The sequence below is a fragment of the Clarias gariepinus genome, chromosome 21, assembly GCF_024256425.1.
Source record: "Clarias gariepinus isolate MV-2021 ecotype Netherlands chromosome 21, CGAR_prim_01v2, whole genome shotgun sequence".
Lineage (NCBI taxonomy): Eukaryota > Metazoa > Chordata > Actinopteri > Siluriformes > Clariidae > Clarias > Clarias gariepinus.
Window position 1 is genome coordinate 8008453 of NC_071120.1, and position 21529 is coordinate 8029981.

At 37.4% G+C, this 21529-nt stretch overlaps 1 protein-coding gene across 1 annotated transcript; it reads right to left on the minus strand.

Annotated features, from left to right (window-relative positions):
* Positions 1 to 472: 472 nt before the first annotated feature.
* On the minus strand, positions 473 to 18189 carry LOC128509811 (zinc metalloproteinase-disintegrin-like batroxstatin-1). Its single transcript, XM_053481657.1, has 22 exons — positions 18030 to 18189; positions 14291 to 14373; positions 14137 to 14210; positions 13315 to 13393; positions 13134 to 13210; positions 12872 to 13052; positions 11476 to 11538; positions 11167 to 11238; positions 10027 to 10196; positions 9637 to 9718; positions 9048 to 9178; positions 7464 to 7641; positions 4733 to 4822; positions 3410 to 3605; positions 3219 to 3324; positions 2919 to 3075; positions 2530 to 2610; positions 2374 to 2446; positions 2163 to 2289; positions 1987 to 2071; positions 1794 to 1886; positions 473 to 1637 (listed from the first exon to the last, which is right to left on the minus strand). Exons 1-22 carry the CDS (start codon positions 18088 to 18090, stop codon positions 1602 to 1604), a joined length of 2295 nt encoding a protein of 764 aa, XP_053337632.1. The 5' UTR covers positions 18091 to 18189; the 3' UTR covers positions 473 to 1601.
* Between the last annotated feature and the right edge of the window lie 3340 nt (positions 18190 to 21529).

Here is a 21529-nt window from a genome sequence, read left to right on the forward strand (position 1 = left end):
GTGTTTTTCTTTATTTAGTTTTTTAATGAGTACCATTTTTCCAATTCTTTCATAATGTTATTTATATGTTTTCTGTAATGGAATTAAAAAAAAAACAAAAAACAAACATTGTGCATCAATGTTTAAAAAAAATATATATATTTTTTTTATTTTTTAAATTTATTTTACTTTGACACTGCTTGGGTGTTGTTGAACATCTTATAATGCTATTTTGCTCAACAAATGTTCAAGCACCCCAGTCACCTGACCCCAGTACCCCTGCTGAAAGGACAGTGTAATGTTAAGAGCTTTATCATCCTCTTTGAGAATGAATCTGGTCAGAATCATCAAGCCAGCCAAACAAGAAATGGATTTATTTATTACCCATACTTAGTTCCCAGATTTGTGACCGGCATTTTGGCTTGACGTTATAGTGGTAAATCCAAAAGCAGTCATATTACAGCTGAGAATAGAAAAGTAGAATGCTTAGAAATGGCTTTTTAATATAAAATATACATTTTATTTAGAAAGTATTAATATCATTAGGCAGCAAATATAAATGTTTTATTCAGTAAACACTTTAGTTACTGCTACATTTTCTTTTTTAAATAAATTGGTAAAAAAAAAAAAGATTATTGAATACAGCCTCATTTGTTGCACATGTACAGTGTTTTATAACAGTATATCTCCAGTGACTCCTATTCACAGTCATGGCACTCTAGTAGGAAAATAAATAATTTGTTTATAAAGTATTTACAAGAAACAATTTGATTGAAGTTACTGTGCTATTAAAAGTGGTTTTGTTTGCCCTGAGTAAAAGTATCAGAAAATGATGGGCGATTGACCCTGGACATGCCGTGTCAAAACCTTATTCAGCTCCAGGGGTTTCATCCACAAACGTTCCAAAAGGACTGCAGTGAAGGCACATGAAACTTAAAACAGAGACCTATTAAAAAATGGTTTCCCAGTGGAGAGATGTTATCCTCTTTCTTTTGGTTTATCACATGCTTGCCATGGGTGAGATTTTTTTGCAGTGGGATTCTTGGAGCTCCTGAAATATTAATTATTACACATTAAATAGTCTCCAAAAAAAAAAAGACAGATAGAACACCTGCTTGTAACTAATAATCGAATGCTGGGGTGCCCAAAATAGTAACACTTGGTTGTTGTTGGACTTGGTGTGAAATTTGACGCAAACAGTTGTACGGCGTGAAACCAGGATTACAGGCAAAATTCCTCCAAAATATTCCTCGAACACAATCAGTCCTTGAAAAACAATCATTAGTTTTGCTAATTTTCCAGCTATTGGGTGTAGAACCAAGGTGCAAGGTGTCAGATTTCAGTAACGGATTTGTGGAAGGATCCATACTTCCTGTGTTGGCCTCTAGAGGGTGCAACTAAGTCCCATTTGGACATCTTCCATGCACTACAAGATTTAGGTCATGTGTAAACCAGATATTTCTGGTAAAAGGCAGAACTCCGGGGTATTGGCCAATCACTTTGCTCAATCAGTTATTTTCGGTAGTTATGGTCTGGTGGAAACCACACCCAAATCATACTCTAGTGCTGGATTTGTTCCGTATAACCATCTCAAGTTGGGTTGATTTCTTTTCTTTTCTTTTTTACACCCTCGGTGGAGGTGGAACTGGTCGAAGAGCCTGGAAAGGAAGAATGAAGGTTCTTCAGGTGCTTATCTTACAACCAAAAGTCAACAACTTATGTTAAGCATATTTCCACATGTTAGATGTTTATCAAGTTAATAGCTTAGTGACACCTGTTTTAATCATGGAAATCATTAACGAACTGCCTTGTACCTTTTGTGCCGCTCTGAAGTCAGTGTGCAGGATCAAGGGTGGAGCAGATGGCTTAGTTGGAGGGGGTGGTGGAGGGCCTTTTGGACGGATTGCCTAAAATTAAACATGCAAATACATACTTATGCATCACAATCATATTTTGCCTAAATGCTAGGGTGCATAATAAAAATTAAAGTGAGATGTTACACACTACCGTGGATTGGAGCTGATGAGGAAAGGGCGCTCTTGGTTGGTTTGAGTACATATTGTCTGCCCTGTTGGTCACTACGACCTGCGCACTAGTGGAAGATGACGACTATCATTTAGATACATATAGACACATACAAATACATTTATGTAAATTTATGGTTTGGACAGATTCCTACTCACCCTGTCTGACGTAGACAACTATTTCTGTGTTTCACAAATCCTATACCCAGCCCAATTAAAATGGCCACCACCACGATACAGACTATCAAGGCGATGGCAATACGCATGCCTGTTTGTCCCTTTTTATCTAAAATAGGACAAAGGGTATAGGTTTATCCATTTCAGCTTTGTTTTCAAGGACACTATTTATATTATAAAATGTAGGACATACCATCACTGGTCTTGTTGCAGTTGGGTGGCAGCCACCCGGGGTCACAGCTGCATTCTCGCTTGTGATTACAAACCTGTAGGACACACATTTATTCTTATTATAACAGTATCTTTTTTTTTTATGTATGTACGTTATCACATATTTGACCAAACTTACCCCATGGCCTAGGCATTTGTCTGAGCAGTTGGTTGCCATGTAGGCGACTTCTAAGCTCACGCACTGATTCTGGCTACACACCTGGTACACAGAAATGGGTAAAAGGAAATGTTCATTATTAAAATCTTTATATTTTTGTGACTTACATCATGTTTTCAAAAACATTGTTTCAAAAAAATTTTTAACATTAAAAAAATCTGTCACTTTTTAACCGCTTACCAAGAATAGATTAAAAAAATTGCTGAATTGCATTTAAACTTTTGGAAGTGTGGACTTATCAAACAGTATAATGTTTAGCCGTGGTATGTCTTCCATAGATCTTTTATAAAACATTGTTACAACCGATAACAATCAATGACTCCATATATTTGAGGTTTTTCTATTGTTACCTTCTCATCATCGCATTTTGTCCCAGTGTCCACTTGGCCAAAGTCACTGTCACGGTCACCGTAGAAAGTAGCTTTGCAGGAGTTGAACTGGACCAACCGGCCATAGTTTGGGTTGCCCTGGCCTTGTTCACAAAAAAGCTTTCCACACTTGATATCTCTAGAAGCACAAATGTTTGCAGGCGTGAGCTTTTTAGGACAAAATTTAACCAGGTTAAGCAAATGTGGGGCAGAGATTCTTTTATTAAATCTGTTAAAACTAGCAAACATGCAAGAGTGTAAACATATGCTTCTTGCACTCACTGTTTCTGGCATCCTATATACTGGTCGTTGGCAGGCCGTGTACAGTAAGCATAGTATATTCCCCTTGTGTTCTGATTGTAGCAGAAATCCCCTCCTACCACAGCACCTAAGAAAGGATAAAACTATAACATGGAGCAAAAATATCATAATCTTCTTAATTTGCTATGCTTTGTAATAAGCAAACTACTTACTTGACCCCCACATTTTGATGCACTGGTTTTCCCGTTGCGGGCACTGCCCGTTGTAGCAATAGCCATTGTCGTTGTTGCATGGAAGACCATTTACAGCAAAGTCATCCTCAGGGCATAAGCTCGAATCACCCGTGCAATATTCAGGAAGGTCACACTCATCACGCTTGGCACGACAGATTCGATGGTCATCCACAATCTGCTCATTGTGAATAAACAAAGGATTTTATGACGTGATTTTGTAATGATTTGAAAAGTAAATAATTCCAGCACAAGACAGGTAGCTAATTTTTGCCCAGGTGGCATAGCCAATTTCCTCCCAAGACAGAAAGCCAATTATTGCATAGCAAGTTCCCCTAATTGTTGGTTGCTAATTATTTGCCTTGACAGTTATCCAATTCCCATGTACTGTATATGTACATGCTAAAGAAGGCGCTCGCAGGCTACAGCTACGACGTCAAGAAGAACAAGCCGTACGTCTGCTCGCCAGATGTAGTTCTACAGTACCCCACCCACCTCTACAAGTAACTAGTTTCATTCCAATACAGGTAGACTAGTCCTGCCCAGGACACTTTTTACAATGCAGCCCAAGACAGTGGTCTATTCCCTTCCTAAACAGGTAGGCAATACATAGGATACTTCTCTTAGGACAAGTTACCAATTCCAGCTCGAAACAGGTAGCTAAGACTGGTAGAGCATTTCCTGCTATGATTGGTAGGACATTTCCTGCAAATATGGGTGGGCCATTCTCTGCCAAAAGGCATAGGTCATTTCCCACCAAGACGGGTAGGCTATTCCCTGCTCAGACGGGTAGGCTATTCCCTGCCAAGACTGGTAGAACACTCCCTGCTCAAGACTGGTAGGGCACTCCCCGCCATGATGGGTGGCCATTTACTCCCAGAACATACAGGCAACATTCGCCTAACAAATGACTTGTTGCCACAAGTCTTGAAGCCACATGACTGTGGCTGTGACTTGGACTCTGCGAAATTATTCACCATGAAATACTCCCCATGGTGTGTTAAGCTTTTAAGTGTTTCCCCCTAAACCTACACACTATTTTTGAATTCTGTTCTGAAAATCTACACATATTATTAACATATTATAATAAGGATCTAAAGTTTCATTTAATAATTCTGTCAAATATTATAAAACACAACACATTTTAGTTATGACTATTACCCAGGGGGTTAAATCAGAGAGTACAAATCAGAGAGCTGGGGGAAAAATTGGTTTATACAACCTCACACCCCTCGCTAAGTGGCAGTATGCTGGTTTAAAACACACTAACAGTATTTTTCACACGGCTTTGGTTAATATTCTTACCTTACAGTCATTACAGCACTCTCCATCGGCACACATGGATCCCGCCGTAAGTTTACATGAGGTGGCATTGCAGCACGGGTTTTTGCACTCCTGCACACACAAACACACATATACACTTGGATTTGGAGACAACATGTAATAAACTATCAAGCTCCTATTGTTGGGCCTTTTACATTTGTCTGCTTAAATGAACAAATGTAATAACACTCTAATAAGCTTGTCTGGTGAGTCAGATAGTAACCTGAGCTATTCAAGCTAGACTAACCAGTTGAACTGTATTTTTCTTATCTAAAATGAATAAGAACAGATTTAAAGCATGCCCTATCAAATTTTACTAGTAAGAACCTGTTTATAAAGTATTAGTAATAAAAAAAAGTATAATTAGTGTTTAAAAAACGATCATTTACTACACATAATGGTCTGTAGGGGTCATGCACTAAGGTGTTACGACATTCCAGCAACATCCAGCAGACCTTATAGATCAATGGAGAATGGCCGAATTGGTTTAAGCTGACAGAAAAATTATGGGAAATGAAATAGCCACTTGTCACAACCATGGTAAGCAGATCATCAACACATCAAAGCTTGAGGTGGATGGAAACTCCCAATTATGTTTTTCAAAAATGCAAAAATGTAGCCTACAAAAATGCACAGAAGATTAACATGTATAGGAAAATGTATACAGTACACAGTACCAGTCAAAAGTTTGGACACAAGTACATCTTATACAGTATATTATTATATCTTATATATTTTCTACTGTCTAGAACAATACTGGATTTTTTTTTCAAAACTATGAAATTATACATATGGAATTAGGTAATTAAGTTACAGCAACAGTCAGTGTTGCTTTAAGACATGAAGCTCAGCTGTTCTGGAACAGTTCCTGCAAGAACAGTATTGTGTCGAGTGCATTTCCAAAACCCATCAAGCACCATGATGAACCTGTCTCTCATGAAGACCTTCCCAGGAGAGCAAGACCAAAACTCACCTCTGCTGCAGAGGAGAAGTTGATTTAGGGTCACCAGCCTGAGAAATCACCAATTAACAACCAGCACATCAGATTAAAGCCGTTATGAAGGATTTATAGATCATAAGTAGCAGATACGTCTCAATATCAACTGTTCAAAAGAAGATTATTGTAGATTCTGGATGCCTTCAGCATTGTTTTACAGTGTAGAAAGAAATACAAATTAAGGAACAACCATGGATTAAGAAGGTGTGTCCAAACCTGGACTGGTAATGTTACATGAGATAATGCATGAGAATTGGGTGTTACATTCTATACATATCTATTTAAGATAAAATAACTAATTTTTTAGAAATAAAAAAAAATCCTAATCAGTCATATAAAAAAGAAAGCTGAATAAGTTGCATTTTTTTTCAGCCTTCTACTTACTGTACCCAGGGTCCTTTTCCAGCATGACCACACTGTCTGAAGGTAAATGTGTATTGCCCATGCAAAGAAACACATAGACCATCCAATGTTTGCATTCTTTCAGAGAAAAGAACAGCCAACACGCTACAACCTCTTACCCCATGGGAAATTCGGACAGTCTAAAATAAATTGTTTGTGCAAAGCCAAATAAGCCTCAGCTTATTGTACATGGACACTGAAAAGAAACTTGGATCCTTTAAGCAGCAGTTGGTCATAATGTCTGTCTTGGCGGCTGTGTGCACAACCTTCAGATTCATTTATTTCATGCTCTGTTATAAAGTAAAAAGCTTGCATCATTGGGTGCATCAGTTTGCATTGTTAGCATCAGTTACATTTCTGTAAAGTAAGCGCTTCAGCAAACGGTTGTTGCCTACAACGTGTGCATCCTTATGTAATGCCTGTAATGTATGTAGTGCATGGAATAAAATGCAACCATCACAATAAACACTAAAATTATACTAATGTTAAAATGTAAAAAAAAATGTTCCACATGCCTGAGCATGCTATTTGCATGCTTAGCATACACCATCCTTCAGTTTAGTCATTTCAGCAGTGCTGACCATCCCTGAAGTTTTACGCACTTACTCAGCACACCGTGAGCTGTCTGATTTTTAAGCTGAGTTCCAGCTAGAAACCGAAGCGTCTGAGATGGGCCTGATCTTGTTCAAAGCAATTGTCAGTCAGAGAAGCTATTTTTTCACCCTGGAGGAATGCAGTTTTAAACTTGCCCACACATAAGTGTCTGATTTGTTTTAATAGCATGCATATTCTGCGCTTTATTGCTACGTGTGTTTACAACATCCCAAGCAAATGGTAACGTCTAGGTGCTTCGTAAGTTGTAAAAATTTGGCTAACATTTTATTGACACAACAACCAACTTGAAGATCAAAGTTGGTTTTAGCATCATTCATTAGCATCCCTTTTTCCTTTCTCTCTTGTAGTTGATACAGAAAATTAAACAAACTGACAAAACACGCGAGCCATGTTACCAAGAAACATGGAACACCATTCTGAAGAATTTCCTGTTAAAACATACATAAATATATAAACCTCCGCTATAAAGCTTCACCTTGCTTCACATTTACAAAGTTAAAACTTTGCAAACTGTTAATTATTAGATTTAGATTACATGGTCCGTCCACCATATTAGTTCCAGAGAATGAGCAACAGAATTGCTATAGAAACATTATTGTATTAGAACAAGTGCATTAATAAAAAAAACATCCACTGCTCTCATAAATCATAAATGATCAACAATGACAATAAATGTATTATAAACGAGTTCTGTTTTACCGTCACAGATCCACAGTCACACTCCTCTCCAGTCTCCTTAAAGCCATTGCCACAAACCGAAGGTTGGACCAGGTCTTTGGCTTGCGGTTTGTTGAAAAGACACTCAGGGTTACGCGAGTTCAGGAACTGCTCATAGCTGCTGATGCTGCAGCTACTGAAGAGCTCGGGGATGTTGTAGCTGCAAATGACAGGAATATAAAGAGGAGGGAAAGGTCTATTCACGTGCATTGTGTTTATACTTGATTGTTTTTTTTTTTTTACATTTAGGCATTTGGCAGACCCTCTTATCCAGAGCGACTTACATTATTATCTCATACATCTGAGGGCCTTGCTCAAGGGCTTAACAGTGGCAACTTGGTGGGTGTGGGGTTTGAACCTGAGATCTTCCGAACCGTAGTCCAATGCCTTAACCACTGAGCTATCCCTGGCCCCCTTTTACTTTCTTTATTAGATAGAAATTTGAAATAAATAGAAATATGCTTGAAATTAGCAGAACTTGCGCTAAGATTCTAATTCTGCCTATAACAAGGTTCCAGATTTGGTAGTTGCCTCTTCAGTGAAACCAGAATTGTTTACATGATGTTAAAAAAATAGTTTTTTCTTTTTTTTTTTTTTTTTTAGAAAATCCCAGCCTAAACATCAAGTCATGTCCCTACAAGCAAATACCTTGGCTTCCATGGATACCTGTTAAGATAAAATCTACAAACCGTTCTTGCGCATACCTTGCTTAGCATGCATGAAGTTTTACACAAATTAGCTTTGGCTTTGGAGAAATCGCTGTTGCTATTGTAGTCATTGTTCTGAAGATGTTTAGAAATGTAAGTTTGTCTGACGTGGGTTGTCCTGGTACAAGCACACAATCTTCAAGGACAGTGTGAAATACAAGTAAATGCAGGAAGTGGCGTGGAAGAATGATCTTTTGTCACCTCGTTGAAAAAGAATTTCTAAATAATTTCCAGCTTGAATACGCATGTGGGAACACATTGTCTCCAAATTAAGGTTAAGTTCTCAGCTCACACCTCATTGTTCAAAGTTGTACTGGAGTTTGAAACCCTTCTTGAATAAACATAAACGTTAAGGGCTATGATCAGTCAGTTTCTTTGGTATTATATTCACAAAATCAAGTATAAAAAGATCTACAAAAAAGAATCCATAAATCCTTAATGCTTTTTTTTTTGTATAAATAGGTTTAAGCTTATTAGAAATGTACAGTACAGTAATAGAAATGTTGTACAGTAGGTTGCAACCTTTCTAATTGTGCCGAAGGATTGAACAAAGAACCAATAAGTGTTTCCCAGAGACGCAACTTCGGAGCCTAAAAAGTGCAGTATCTTATATTATATTAGGTTAAATTGTAGACCAATTTTTTTTTTTTTTGATTGAAATAAACTATACAGTATTTTGTAAAATTATTTACTGTGCATTGAGGATTGTGTTTCGTGGGTTAAGGATCCTCAGTACTGAATTAGAAATATTACTGTAATAATTTAAATATACTTAATAATAATAGTTACTATAATAATAATAATAATAATAATAATAATAATAATAATAATAATAATAAATATTGATTTATTTATTTACGTGAGAGCAGCAGTCATGATGCAGCTGGACTGGGTGCAAACACACGAGCTAGTGTCATGGTTCATTCCCAGGTTATGTCCCATCTCATGTGCCAAGGTGGCAGCAACAGCTATGACACGTGGATTATGATCCTGAGGGAGCCAACAGAGGACCGGCGTTAGTTTTCATCCTCAGATGTCACACATAATAGCATTATGTTTTAGATTCCTTACAGAAATGTAATACGGAGAAAGAATTTTAAATATTTTACATAAACAGTATGTTAAACACATATATTACTGATTTCGATATGATGATGGATGTATGCCATACAAATGTCAAAGTTATATGTCAACCATACATGGGCAAAACAACATATACTGCTTATACTTACCACATTTTTTCAAATTCGTAAATGGCAAAATATTACTTATATTACATGAATTGCTCTACTGGAAGAGTGATTCAGTTGGACTTTATTACAACATTGGATGTTATCACCATGGCAGGATCATACAGGATGTTTCGAAAGGAAATTAGCAAAGACACGATGGTCTAAACATCTCCTGCACTTGTGAAATCAGATGATGGCAACAAGGCTTTTCAGTACCTGGATGACGCCGGTGGAATGACCCGTACACAGAGTGCCAATGAACGCCAGTCCCACTGTCGTACCTTCAAAGTCAATCCCACTAAGATGTAACACAATCGTTTTATTTTATAGAATAATAATATAAATACAATATCTATAATAATTACATAACAATTTTTTTATGCATGATTATTCAGTCAATTTAAAACAACCTGAAACCTGCAACAGGAAGTTTTGCGACATGTTTGAGTTTATGCATTTGATTTTTTACTGATACTGTATCTTTTGAGCTTTTTTCATTAAATGAGAAAAATTAGAAAGAACTACTGGCTCTGCAATGGTAGTGTGTACTAACAATGAAAAGCTTCGCTTCTGTCAATCAATAACGTTTCATAGATTAACACTGACGTGATCAGATGAGCGTTGTCATGCTTCATGTTTTTCATTAGGACACTGTTCCTCCACGAGGTAAACTTATCCAGCGTCTCGCCAGCCGGGGCCGTCACTACAATCTTGTCCGCGTCTGTCCACACTTCAAGACTGATCAGAGCAATAAAAGTGTTCACCTCTTTATACACCTGACAACAGACACACAAGCAGTTACAGATTTACAGAAGTTATAGAACAACATTATAGTAACTACTCAAGCAGCTATCAAGTTTGGGAGACTTTGCATATGGTTATAGACTTAAGTCATACAAGAATTTTAAGAAGAGATTTAGAAATGGTTCTATTTATTTCTTGGCTTAAATATAGTTGTTTAACAGTCGATAACCAAACCAAACAGAAAATTCCCAACAGATTAACAAATGTTTTTAACGTTGACTCAGTCCTACTGACTCATACTCAGGTATCTTACTGAAAAAGCCCAATCGATCATAAATTACTGTACGTAGTCAGGTCGAAGCTAATTTAAAGTTAGTCCTACACACCAAGTTCCATAAAAGGGCAAAGTTCCCAGGGAGCTCTACAGGACAAAATAGTGACTAAACGAGTTAAGTTTCACCAATGTTTTATTACTCTGGTGTATAATTAAACGAGAAAAGTCACTTATAAATGACACTATCATTTATATAAATAAAAGGATTATCTGAAGGTCTACTGAATTTATTAAAGCACTATCCAAATAAAAGTGGAACTAAAATAGTGAGGTTCTTAAAGTTCTCCTATAGATTTTTTTTTAAGTTCTATTGAAGTTGTTCAGAAATGCACACTGAAAGTGCCATAAGGTTCAAATAAAATCAAATCAAATTTTATTTATTACATGCACAGTCATACACAGTACGATATGTAGTGAAATGCTTACACGACCACCTGTGACCTTAAATTTTAAAAGGTTACAGTAAGATTCATACATTCCACCTGACCACGAAGCTCAATCAAAGCACTGTTTTTTTTTTCACTGTTGTAATATGCCCCTATTTTAGGCATTTTCCAAACAAGTCTTAAAAAATTCCACCCCGAATTCTTTGCCGAAATATTTTGTCACATCAGTCTTTTATAGCAAGTGCGCCAGCTCATACGAGACAACCAAGATCTGTGACTCACAGCATTAACGAAGTTGACCATCTCGAAGATCCTCTTTCTCACACTGTTGACATCACTGTTCATCTTCTTGAACTACGGACGCAGAGATCAACCGTATGGTTAGTCATAGGAACGTCTATGCACAGAGATTAAATTGATATTACATGAGCTTGAATAGGCACTATTTTGTGATCACGAGTTTGCTAAGTCATCACATGAGGTTAATTGTATATAGACATTGTTTTAAATGACCTTTATCAAGCTCATAAGCACCAGCATTAGCAAAATCTTGGAAACAAAGCAGGGCTCATGTTTCTACCTCTTACGTACCATTCTGTTGTCAGCCACAAGAATGATTTCATTGTACTTTTGTTGCTGGAGCAATGTTGGCCCCTAACAAAGAGGAAAAAGAAAAAGCAGAACGGTCTTTCATAAGAAGGTAAACGGGTTATTTTTTTCAACCAGCATTAGGTCAAATCTAGTGCAGGTTCACTTGATCCTGAATGAAACTTCATGTACTGTAATGTTTCACCACTTATGTACTGTAAAGGACCTAATAATTTATTCATACATTCATCTTCAGTAAGCGCTAGTCATCCTACCGGTGTGTTTTGGGGAGGTCATAGGAAACCAGAGAAGTTGGAACTCCATACAGACAGCAACGTGAGCTCTGGATTACACTGGGGACCTGGAGCTGTGAGGCAGCGGCCCTACACTACCTGCTCCATTAGAGCTCCACTATGGCGCCATTTCAATAACAAGTAGATAAAATGAAAATGAAAAGGATTTCCTGTGTCCTGCCATTCAAGCCTAAAAGCCCTTCCCTCCCACACTTTACACTCACACTAGCATGGGACAAATTGCTTGTTTGTCTAGCGGATAACTGAAAAAATTATTATATTTACACTAGAGGCACCAGCCACTTCCTTTTGAGCTTCACAATGTTTTTTGACATTAACGAGAGGACTGTGGTTTAACATTTTGCCGTGTGACACTAAATGGGAACTAACTGCCATTAGGCACCAAGTTAGACCACATTTTATAGGTTTTATCTGAGGAATGACTCAAACCAGAAGTGCAGGATGATACACCATGTACTTGTGCCATGATTGTACTGTACCAAAAGTGGGAAGCACAAATAAATGCTGGTGGAATAGGAAGATTAAGAGAAGTTTGTTGTGCTGTTAAGCTCTTTCAGTGGCCATGCTACTGTATTGTGGTGCAGATTCGGAAACCCTGAAAGCAACTACAGTAAACCCGAAAAAATAACTTGTTAGAAGATGTTTGGCAATTCCAAAAATGTATTAAATCACAAGAGCCATAGTAATTCTCCCAAGACTATTAGCATGTTCTAGAGAGAGTCTATTACTACCATGTTTGTCTTTTGTAACCGAACTTCCTTTTATTTAGTCCCGAGTTTTTATACGGCACTGTGGTTGACCATATCCATCAATTTTATTTATTTCCATCAGCATTTTTGCAATGCAGTAGCCACTTCCAGGTATGGATTGTGTAAAGAGCTACGCAAGCATTCTGAGGCTCCATCAGACTTTCTTCTGCTAATTGAAGATTAATACTGAAGCCCTTTGAATGAGTGGTGAAACATTTCCAGTTGCACTTATACACCGTCAGTAGAAAAAGAGTCAGGCATTCAGGTTTTGTCCTTGGTTAAAACTGATAAAAAATTAAAAGAATTAGGAAAGGACCAAGAGCTTAGCAGGCTTACAAAAGAGCGTGATTTGAACATTCTGGTGGAAGGGGGAAGCACAGCATCCTCCCAGGTGGTATTTGTGACGCCACACACAGCTGGAGTATTGGTCACTTCCTCATACTTGAACACTGCATGATCACCGTCCTCGGACAAAGGCTCGATAAGATACCTCTGTTCTGCCATTTGGAAATACCCTCTTTAATGCAATATACAAAAGATTAGAACAAAATGTCAAAAATACATTCACAATTTTTTTTTTCCAGTAAATGAGACGCACCGCAGCCCGTCACATGTGCTCAGGCTAACCACTGAATTGCTTTCGTTCACGATCTTCCCATGATAGTAGCAGAGATCCTAAAATATTTGGATGCATACAGAAGGTGCTCATTAGCAGGGCATAAGCATGGATTGAGATAAATATTAAGTTAAATTAAGGAGTCCTGCTGCAGGGCACCTACCAGCTCCTGGGGTTTGGTTGTCACAGGAGTCCCGTCGTCTGCGTAATACGTTTCTGTGTAGTCTCCGGTTAAAAAGTCACTGCAAAACCCAACACAAATTATAATAATAACTATAAACCTGATAACAAGCCGACAATCAACAGGTATTGACAAATCAGGTAGGTGTTTAATCGGGATTGAACAGAACCTGCATTCTAAACACTTTTTCATAGTTTTGAGGCAAAAATAGACAATTTTTGATTCAACTGGAAGGTGCTTGAGACAGGTTTCGAAGGATCAGTAAGATTTCGTAGAGATGAACCATTTACAGCGTACAGGATCATATATCATATATCATATATCTATACAAATCAGAATATGACCTGACATTGCTTTCTGGTTAAGGATGTCAGCTGCACCACTCCGAACTTATTTAACAGATAGTCAGCGGAACAATTATTCATTTATTGATGTATCGAATTTTATTTGAGAGTCGTGTTTATCTAAAGTTAGTACTAATGAAGAAGTAATGAAGATAATTTCCAACCAATAAATCATTTACTGTAGCATCAGGTTTAAGAAATATTTAGGATATTTCTTAAATTCCATTTTTTTCAATATTTACTATGTTGACCCAGGCAGTTATGTTGGCATGAAGCCATATTCAGTATGAATAAAATTTACAAGAGAGTTCACTAAAGGAGCACTGTCGCCTTGCACCTCCAGGGTCCGGGTTCGATTCCCGTCTCTGTGTGCTTTGAGTTTGCAGGTTCTGGAACTGTATGGCTGATTAGCCAGTGTTTCTAGATGATATATGGGGTAAAATAAAAAGATCAGTCTTACTCATTTCTCTGCAGATGCATTTCGACAGGTTTTCCGCCCAGAGCCATGGCATATCTCACCGTTGCAGGTCTGGCCTGAGATTTGAGGAAATATTTGCATCAACTAAGTAGTAGACACATGCAAGGACTGAAAGGATGCTGGCTCTAATTCTTACCTCTAAATCTCGCTTATGAAGGGCATGCAGTTGGATTGGCTTGACTACTTCGTAGACCTGGACCCCGTCTAGTGTAAAACAACCTGTGTTGAAAAAAAATTAAAAAATAATTAACAACATGTGCATTTGTGTGTGAGAATTTTTTTTTTATTGCAAGTAGCGTAACCGTTGATATACTAACAGCGGGAATAAAAATGAAACATAATTGAAAGTTGCTGTCAAAAAGTTTTTGGGGGGCTGTCTGGCTACATTTTGTGAAAAAAATTGATTTAATGGTTCATTTTTGTAGGAAGATTGTCTCCTAGTGTTAGAGTGCTTTGTTAGGGGAAAGGTTTACTGCAAAAATGACAAGTTAGCAAGTAAAATTATCCTAAATATAGAATAAATATCTACTATTTCAAGTTAGTTGCAAGCAACAGTGAGCGGGCCCAAGCACCTGTGCCTTCGCCACCCGGGCACACCACACAACCTGTGTGCCTTCTGAGCATGTTAAGACCTCTAAAAAGCCCCAGATGCTGATGTCACTCAGTGAGATATGATGTCACCTAGGAGGATATTAGCCACTCCCATTGCCTGTGTTTTGCAAACAACCAAAAAACTAACTGTCTTCCTGCTGAATAAAGTCCATGATATGCACTGTTCCATGATCCTGTTCAGCTGAATTAGACCTAACCCGAGTTTGATATTAACTGTTCCTCAATGCCTCATTTTTTACTGTGAGAATGTTGCACAGTGCCTCATTTTAAGCAAATGTTACACAGCAGCTTATTCATTGTTTAGAAACATTTCCCGGTGGGTACTATGTTTTACCAGATGTTGCATGACATTCGGAGTGCTATTACTTTTGGAGGGCATAATTATTGCAGTGAGTTACTAAATACCTAATTTGATGAAAGATAACTTACTCCTGTGCTTTAGGGTGTATGTGACTCAACAATGACCCCCTAATGTTTCACGATAAGTTAAAATCAGTCCTTTATGACTTTTAATATGAATTGATGTAATTATTAAGGCATGACAGACTACGGAAGGACATTTTAAGAGTTTCTGTGTACGCACAATATAAATGTAGGGAATCTATATCTACTGTCATAAGAGCAGCGTATTATATCGCCTTTGTGTACTGCTTTAAGCATTTCTATGTGTTTCTGAGTTACCAGGATTAAATGAGAGGTTAAGGATGTTTAACATATTTTTTCTGGAATAAGTAAAATAAGCCCTTTGGCTCTGTTGTTCATTTAGGAAGTTAATACTTAGCAGTGTGTTACCGTCACTGGATCTGAGCAGTTTCATTTGCATGACTGAGACTTTGGGGATTTTGGCAGTTTGAGGAGCAGTTCGGCAGTTTTACCCTAAGCTACATCCGTTTATAAGTAGCGCTGGCGTTAGTGTTTAATTTCTACTGGCCAGAAGAAAGGTGAAAAAAATACAAGTAAAAAAATATATATAATTTTGAGTTGGGTAAATCACTAATCCCCTACGATTATTTTTTTTTTATGATGAAGCTGTCGATTCATGTGTCTTGAAGCATTTCCTTAAGAAAACAGGAACATGTAAACACGCAATCATAAACCAGACACAGTCGGTTTATCTGGACCTAGATTGTGCTGTAATGGATTTAAAAGAGGAACTGATTTTTATGCTTTTCCACATAAGCTTTTATAATCACATGATAGACCAAATGAACCCAAAGGATAATTCAATTTGTATAGCGCTTTTAACAATCGTCATTGTCGCAAAGCAGCTTTACACAATTTACAAAAATTTTACAAAATTATGGAAGTTTGTATGAAATGTGACTGTGTATGAATCGAAATAATCAGACTGCCCCGATGAGCAAGCCGATAGCGACGGCGACAAGGATAATTTCCCTGAGATGGCTATAGAAAGAAACCTTGAGAGAAGCCAGACTCAACAGGGAACCCATCCTCATCTGGGTGGTAACATGTGGAGAACAGGGTTTTAGGTTTGCTACCTTACAATCAAAGCAATCTGCATGCAAGACCAAATGATTGCTTCATTTGTGACTGAAGCTATCCATACATCCTGTCTTGGGACTTTTTTCCTCTATTCAGTCACAAGTCTCTGGTCAGATTATGAAGGTTAAATTACAAACCAGGACCAACAGGGAGCTGTAACATAAGCTTAAGCATCAAAGTGCGCTTCTAGTTTGGTCACCAGGCTGTTTTACATTCTGTTCCTTAAATGAGGTGTAAATACAATTAATGATTATTATACAGCAGTTAGTCCTCAGTGGTGATATAGAGCATAATAGTACTGCAACAATAAACTATACAGTATACAGTATACAGTGTCACTTATCATGCATCACAAGTGTGTGATGCGTTAGATTGTTCCACCAGTTCCACCAGCTCCACCAGTCGTGTAAGGATAAGTGTTGGTGAAACAACATAACTGATTAAATAAACAACCAAATCATAATCTGTTAAGAATAAATAGTGTTTGTACTGAACCGTTGTAGCAAAGCGACATCACACTTGAGGTGCTCCTGTTTACTGAATATTAGCACGGCTGTGATAATCAGCACAACAGCTCCCTCTCATGTGACATTACTAAATTATTACAAAGTGACACACCCTTCTACCTGTAGTCACACCACAGTGAATCAGAGATATGGGATCAGCAGGAAAACTTCCCTTACAAGACTTATAATCAGCATTATAACTGTCTGAGGAAAGGTTACAAAATCATGCTGACATTTCTACCAATCGGCAACATGGTAATATAGGCAATAAATTTTTTTTTTTTTAAATCAGTAATTTAAAAAGGAAGAAAGGAAAAAAAACAAAGAAAATTGCAACCAAGAAGCAAAAAACAAAACAAAAATGACAACCATGAAGCCTGTTTAGGCCGCGCCAATGTCAGGATAAAATTACAATACAAATATATCGAGTGTTAAAAAAACAAAACAAAGGGTAACCAAACAGTACATAACATAACATAACATAACATAACATAACACACCGCAACATAACATAACATGATGTAATGTAACACAACACAGCAAACACAATACAAAATACGGTAATATAACATAACACAACACGCTATAACACAACACAACAAACACAACACAATATGACATAAACACAACACTAAATATAATATAATATAATATAATATAATATAATATAATATAATATAATATAATATAATATAAACACAACCCATCATGCACAACAGAACATAACATACAGCAACAGATCTTAAACACGTTTTCATGATCCTGTCTCTAGTGTGACCTCAGGTGCATGTGTATGTCATTTTATTTATTAATTAATTAATTTATAAATTAATTAATTTATATTGTATCTTTATTTACCGGACGGTTGGGAAGGTTAGACGCACACAAGTACTTGGAACATACTTGGAAAATACGGAGGTCAGTCTGATGATCAGTGTGCTGTACTGTACTGTACTGTATGTGGAGGAAATGGTAAAGTTGACCAAGAAGTGTGCGTGCGCACGAGCGCGCCGGCGCGTGCGCTGCTCCACTCGTGCAGCAGCTTTTATAGACTTTGGACGCGCGAGTGTTGAGTTTAGAAGCGCCGAATGTTACAGTCCCTACAGCCCGGGAACTCTACATCAACATTCACTGATCCAGCCAGTGTAAATATCCTGTCCCGGTGCAATAAATAACCCAGGTATAAAACAGCAGCAGGTAAGTGAATCAGGCATTGTGTGAGGAGTTACAGTAAGCTGGTGTCCAGTGTCCTACCTGACAGCACGGGTGACACGGAGACCAGGACGAGCCATGTTAGAAAGCGGACGCCTGCCATTGTCGAGCTGTAGACACCTACTGAGAGGAGAGAGCCGCCTGAGCCCGGACTTATGGGTCACCTGGACCGTAGTGTCCGTCCAGCTCCGCCCCCTCTACACCGTCAGGAAATGAGAGACAGAGAGAGAGAGAGAGAGAGACGATGTGTCAGAACACGCCTTTGAGGCGCGCGCGCGTTGTGACGCGTATGAGGTCACCATTCCGGCGCTGCTGCTCGCAGTGTAAACACTAACGCCACTCCTTTATTGCGCGTGAGTGTAAACACCAGCTCTCTCGCTCTACAGCGTCAGCAGTTCCTCCTGTCATATTCAATGTTGAAAAGCTTTCGGTTTAGAAGAATGCTTGTGCATTTTTTTTTTATTCCCCTCTAAGGAAGTAGGTAAAATGTGCACAATCTTGTACAGCATTAGGTTTAATCCCATGTTCACTCCTGGATCAGTGTTACATTACTCACACTTATCTTTTACACTGCTCATAGATTATCTCAATGCACACTGATGTTTATCGCACAGAGCTGGGCCTGATTGGTCAGAAGACGGTGTTGATTCAGCTATATAAATAAAATTATGTTTTTTTATCTCTACATTGGTCAGAGCTCACTCTTTCATTGGAGGAACAGATACCAGTCCCAGAAAAAAGAATTTCTGTCTGTCTGCCTGTACAGTATTCCTGTCCAACCTGATTTTGTCGCAGCATCGTTTTAAACAGGCTGCACAGAATTGAATGAACCTTTGTCAAGTCTTTTGTTATTTCCCTGAAGTTAAACCTGCACCATCAGTGAAATCAAAATGTTGCGTAGAAATGAAGTTATAAAAAGTTGCCAGATTTAGTACCCTACGTCAAAATAAGCTACTCGAAGTAAACAAACACCTGAACCAATAGATATTAATTAGAAAAGCTAAACTGGATGTTTTCACTGGAATTAAGTTTCACAGCAGAAATACCAGAGCCGAAGTGGTATAAGTGCATTTTAATGCGCTGGAGTCGTTTTAAGACAATACTTTTAATCTACTTTATCAATTTCTCATCTGTGATTCACTCTCCGATTACTGAACAGGGAGTGTATTTGGCTGATTAGAAAAGAAGTACAACTTTGCATAAACGAGGCATAAAATACTCAACCTTTTTATTTCTTTGCAATAATAAGTAAGAGAGTTTTGCCATACAGAAATACAGGCAGACATGTATATAGGCTTCAAGCTGAAATAGATAATAGTATCACTGATTACATTAAAGCTGATCAGCTTATTTTTAGCTTTAACATTTTAACTATTTTTACAAACTCTTTAACAATCAACCATGGGTACTAACATTTGTTTTTTATAACGGCAGCTCAGACATGGTGTCTTCCTGCATCATGCCCTGTGTTAGGCTCCCGGTTCCCTGTGACCCTCACCAGGGTTAGGCAGGTACTAAAAAAAGAGAGGGAGGAAGGAGGGACGGAGTGAGTGCCTATGACAGGTTCTTTTTATGCATTTATTCTAATTTGCATAAATTATTGTTTCTTTGGTAACATGCACCAGGAAAAGTTAAGAGTAATAACTTGGCATTTTTTATTATTATCCTTTTCTATTTTTTTATGGTTTAAGAAGGAGAAACCCATGAAAATGTGGTTTTGATTTGGTTTTGAGTTTATGAGAATATATATATATATATACCGTTGCATATAGAAACCTCCATGCATACTGTATGCTTTAAAGAACACTATACATTAATAATAACTATATAATAAGCCAAAAGTTTCAAGTGTTAAACCTTAGATCCATACCATATAATCATTGAGTGACGTGTCCTTATCTTTCAAGTCATAAATGCATTATCTTACCTTTGTGTTGAGTTTCAATTGCGCATCGGGTGTCAGCATGCACACCACTGCCTCTTTACTTTCTGTACTGTGCATCGTCAAATTGACTTATTCCTGAAGTCCTTAAAATAGATTAATTATTTTCTTCTACTTTTTCTTTTAGCTCTTTTTATTATTTACAGTCTTTTGGCACATGTAAAAATTGGCAGCAGTGAGGAAATGAACTCTTTCCCTTTTGGACTCTGATGACTTTGCCTACTCAAAATGTATAGTACAAAAAAAAAAAAAAAAGATTGTGCACTGTGCAGCAATGTGGGCATCCTACACAAACAGAGCATAGAGTTTTTACACTTTCTATAAATGTTATTTGCAATAAGCCGTTCCTAAGCCATGTAATGTGTCCAGATCATAAAATGCAATATCAGAGACTAACATATTTTATAGTCTTAAACTGCAAGTGTCAACCCTCTTTAGTATGGTTAGATTTGTTATTGTAGTGGTGGATCAGGTCAAGGCTAAAGATTTTGCCTGAATTAATCTTTGTTGAGTAAAGTTCTTAAAATCATCTAGAGCACCAGCAAAAGATCAGCCTCAAAGCATTTATATTCTAACACTTGCTTTGAATGCAAGTACAGTGGTTAAAAAAAAATTCTGTATTAGGCAACTCAATATTTCATAATATTGGAATAGTCACCATGTATTCACTGGCCTTTTCAGACAGGAAAAATATAATAATAATAATAATAATAATAATAATAATAATATTAACAACAACAACAACAACAACAATAATAACAATAATAACAATAAATATAATAATAATATAATACTAAATACGTTTATTTTCTGAAGCCGGGCAGTACAGCACTGCATAAAAATGGCTAAAACTTGAGAATTCTCAAATGAATCATAGACTTCTATGACGAATTTCTGTACACGATCTTCAAGAAGCAAAGCAATCACGGCACTGAATGAGTGACACCAGAGTACCGCAGATGCCTTTTATGCCCAGCTGCATCCAGAAGGGTTTGAAGAATAAATCACTTAATACTAATTATTTATTGTTGTATAGCAATTTCATTGCATAAAATAAACAATTCATATGAAATTTGAGAATGTCGTTAAAACATTGTATGTCACTTCTGCTGCAATATGTCTAGCCATCATTGTATAGGAAAGAACATAACCACGTAATCATGTGGCTTGTTTGAGGTTAAAGGTTTTGAAATTCTCAGAAAAGAAACATAAAGAACATACGCAACCAGTCAAAAGTTTGGACACACTTTCTAATTCCACGGCCTTTTCTGATTTCTATTTCTGTCTACACTTTAAATCGATGTTAAAGGCATCTAAAATATGTGATAATTTCCTTTGAACAGTTCATATTAAGATGTATCTGCTACTTATGCTCTGTAAAGCCTTCGGCTCTACTCTAATCTGAGGTGCTGTTTGTTAATCAGAGATTTCTGAGGCCGGTAACACTAAATGAACTTCTCCATTGCAGCAGAGGTAAGTTTTGGTCTTGCTTTCCTGGGAAGGTCTTCATGAGAGACAGTTTCATCATGGTGCTTGATGGGTATTCCAGAAAGGCTGAGCTTCATGTCTTAAAATAACAACTGACTGTTGTCATTGGGGT

What these genes read in the sequence shown, in the direction of transcription:
- LOC128509811 (XM_053481657.1), bottom strand. Translation starts at nt 18,090, where the DNA reads ATGGCAGGCGTCCGCTTTCTAACATGGCTCGTCCTGGTCTCCGTGTCA. An exon ending in AGCACATGTGACGGGCTGCG is followed by an intron (nt 13,053 to 13,133) that starts GTGCGTCTCATT and finishes ATTGCATTAAAG; the next exon opens with AGGGTATTTCCAAATGGCAG. An exon ending in GTGACTGTGGATCTGTGACG is followed by an intron (nt 4,823 to 7,463) that starts GTAAAACAGAAC and finishes TTGTGTGTGCAG; the next exon opens with GAGTGCAAAAACCCGTGCTG.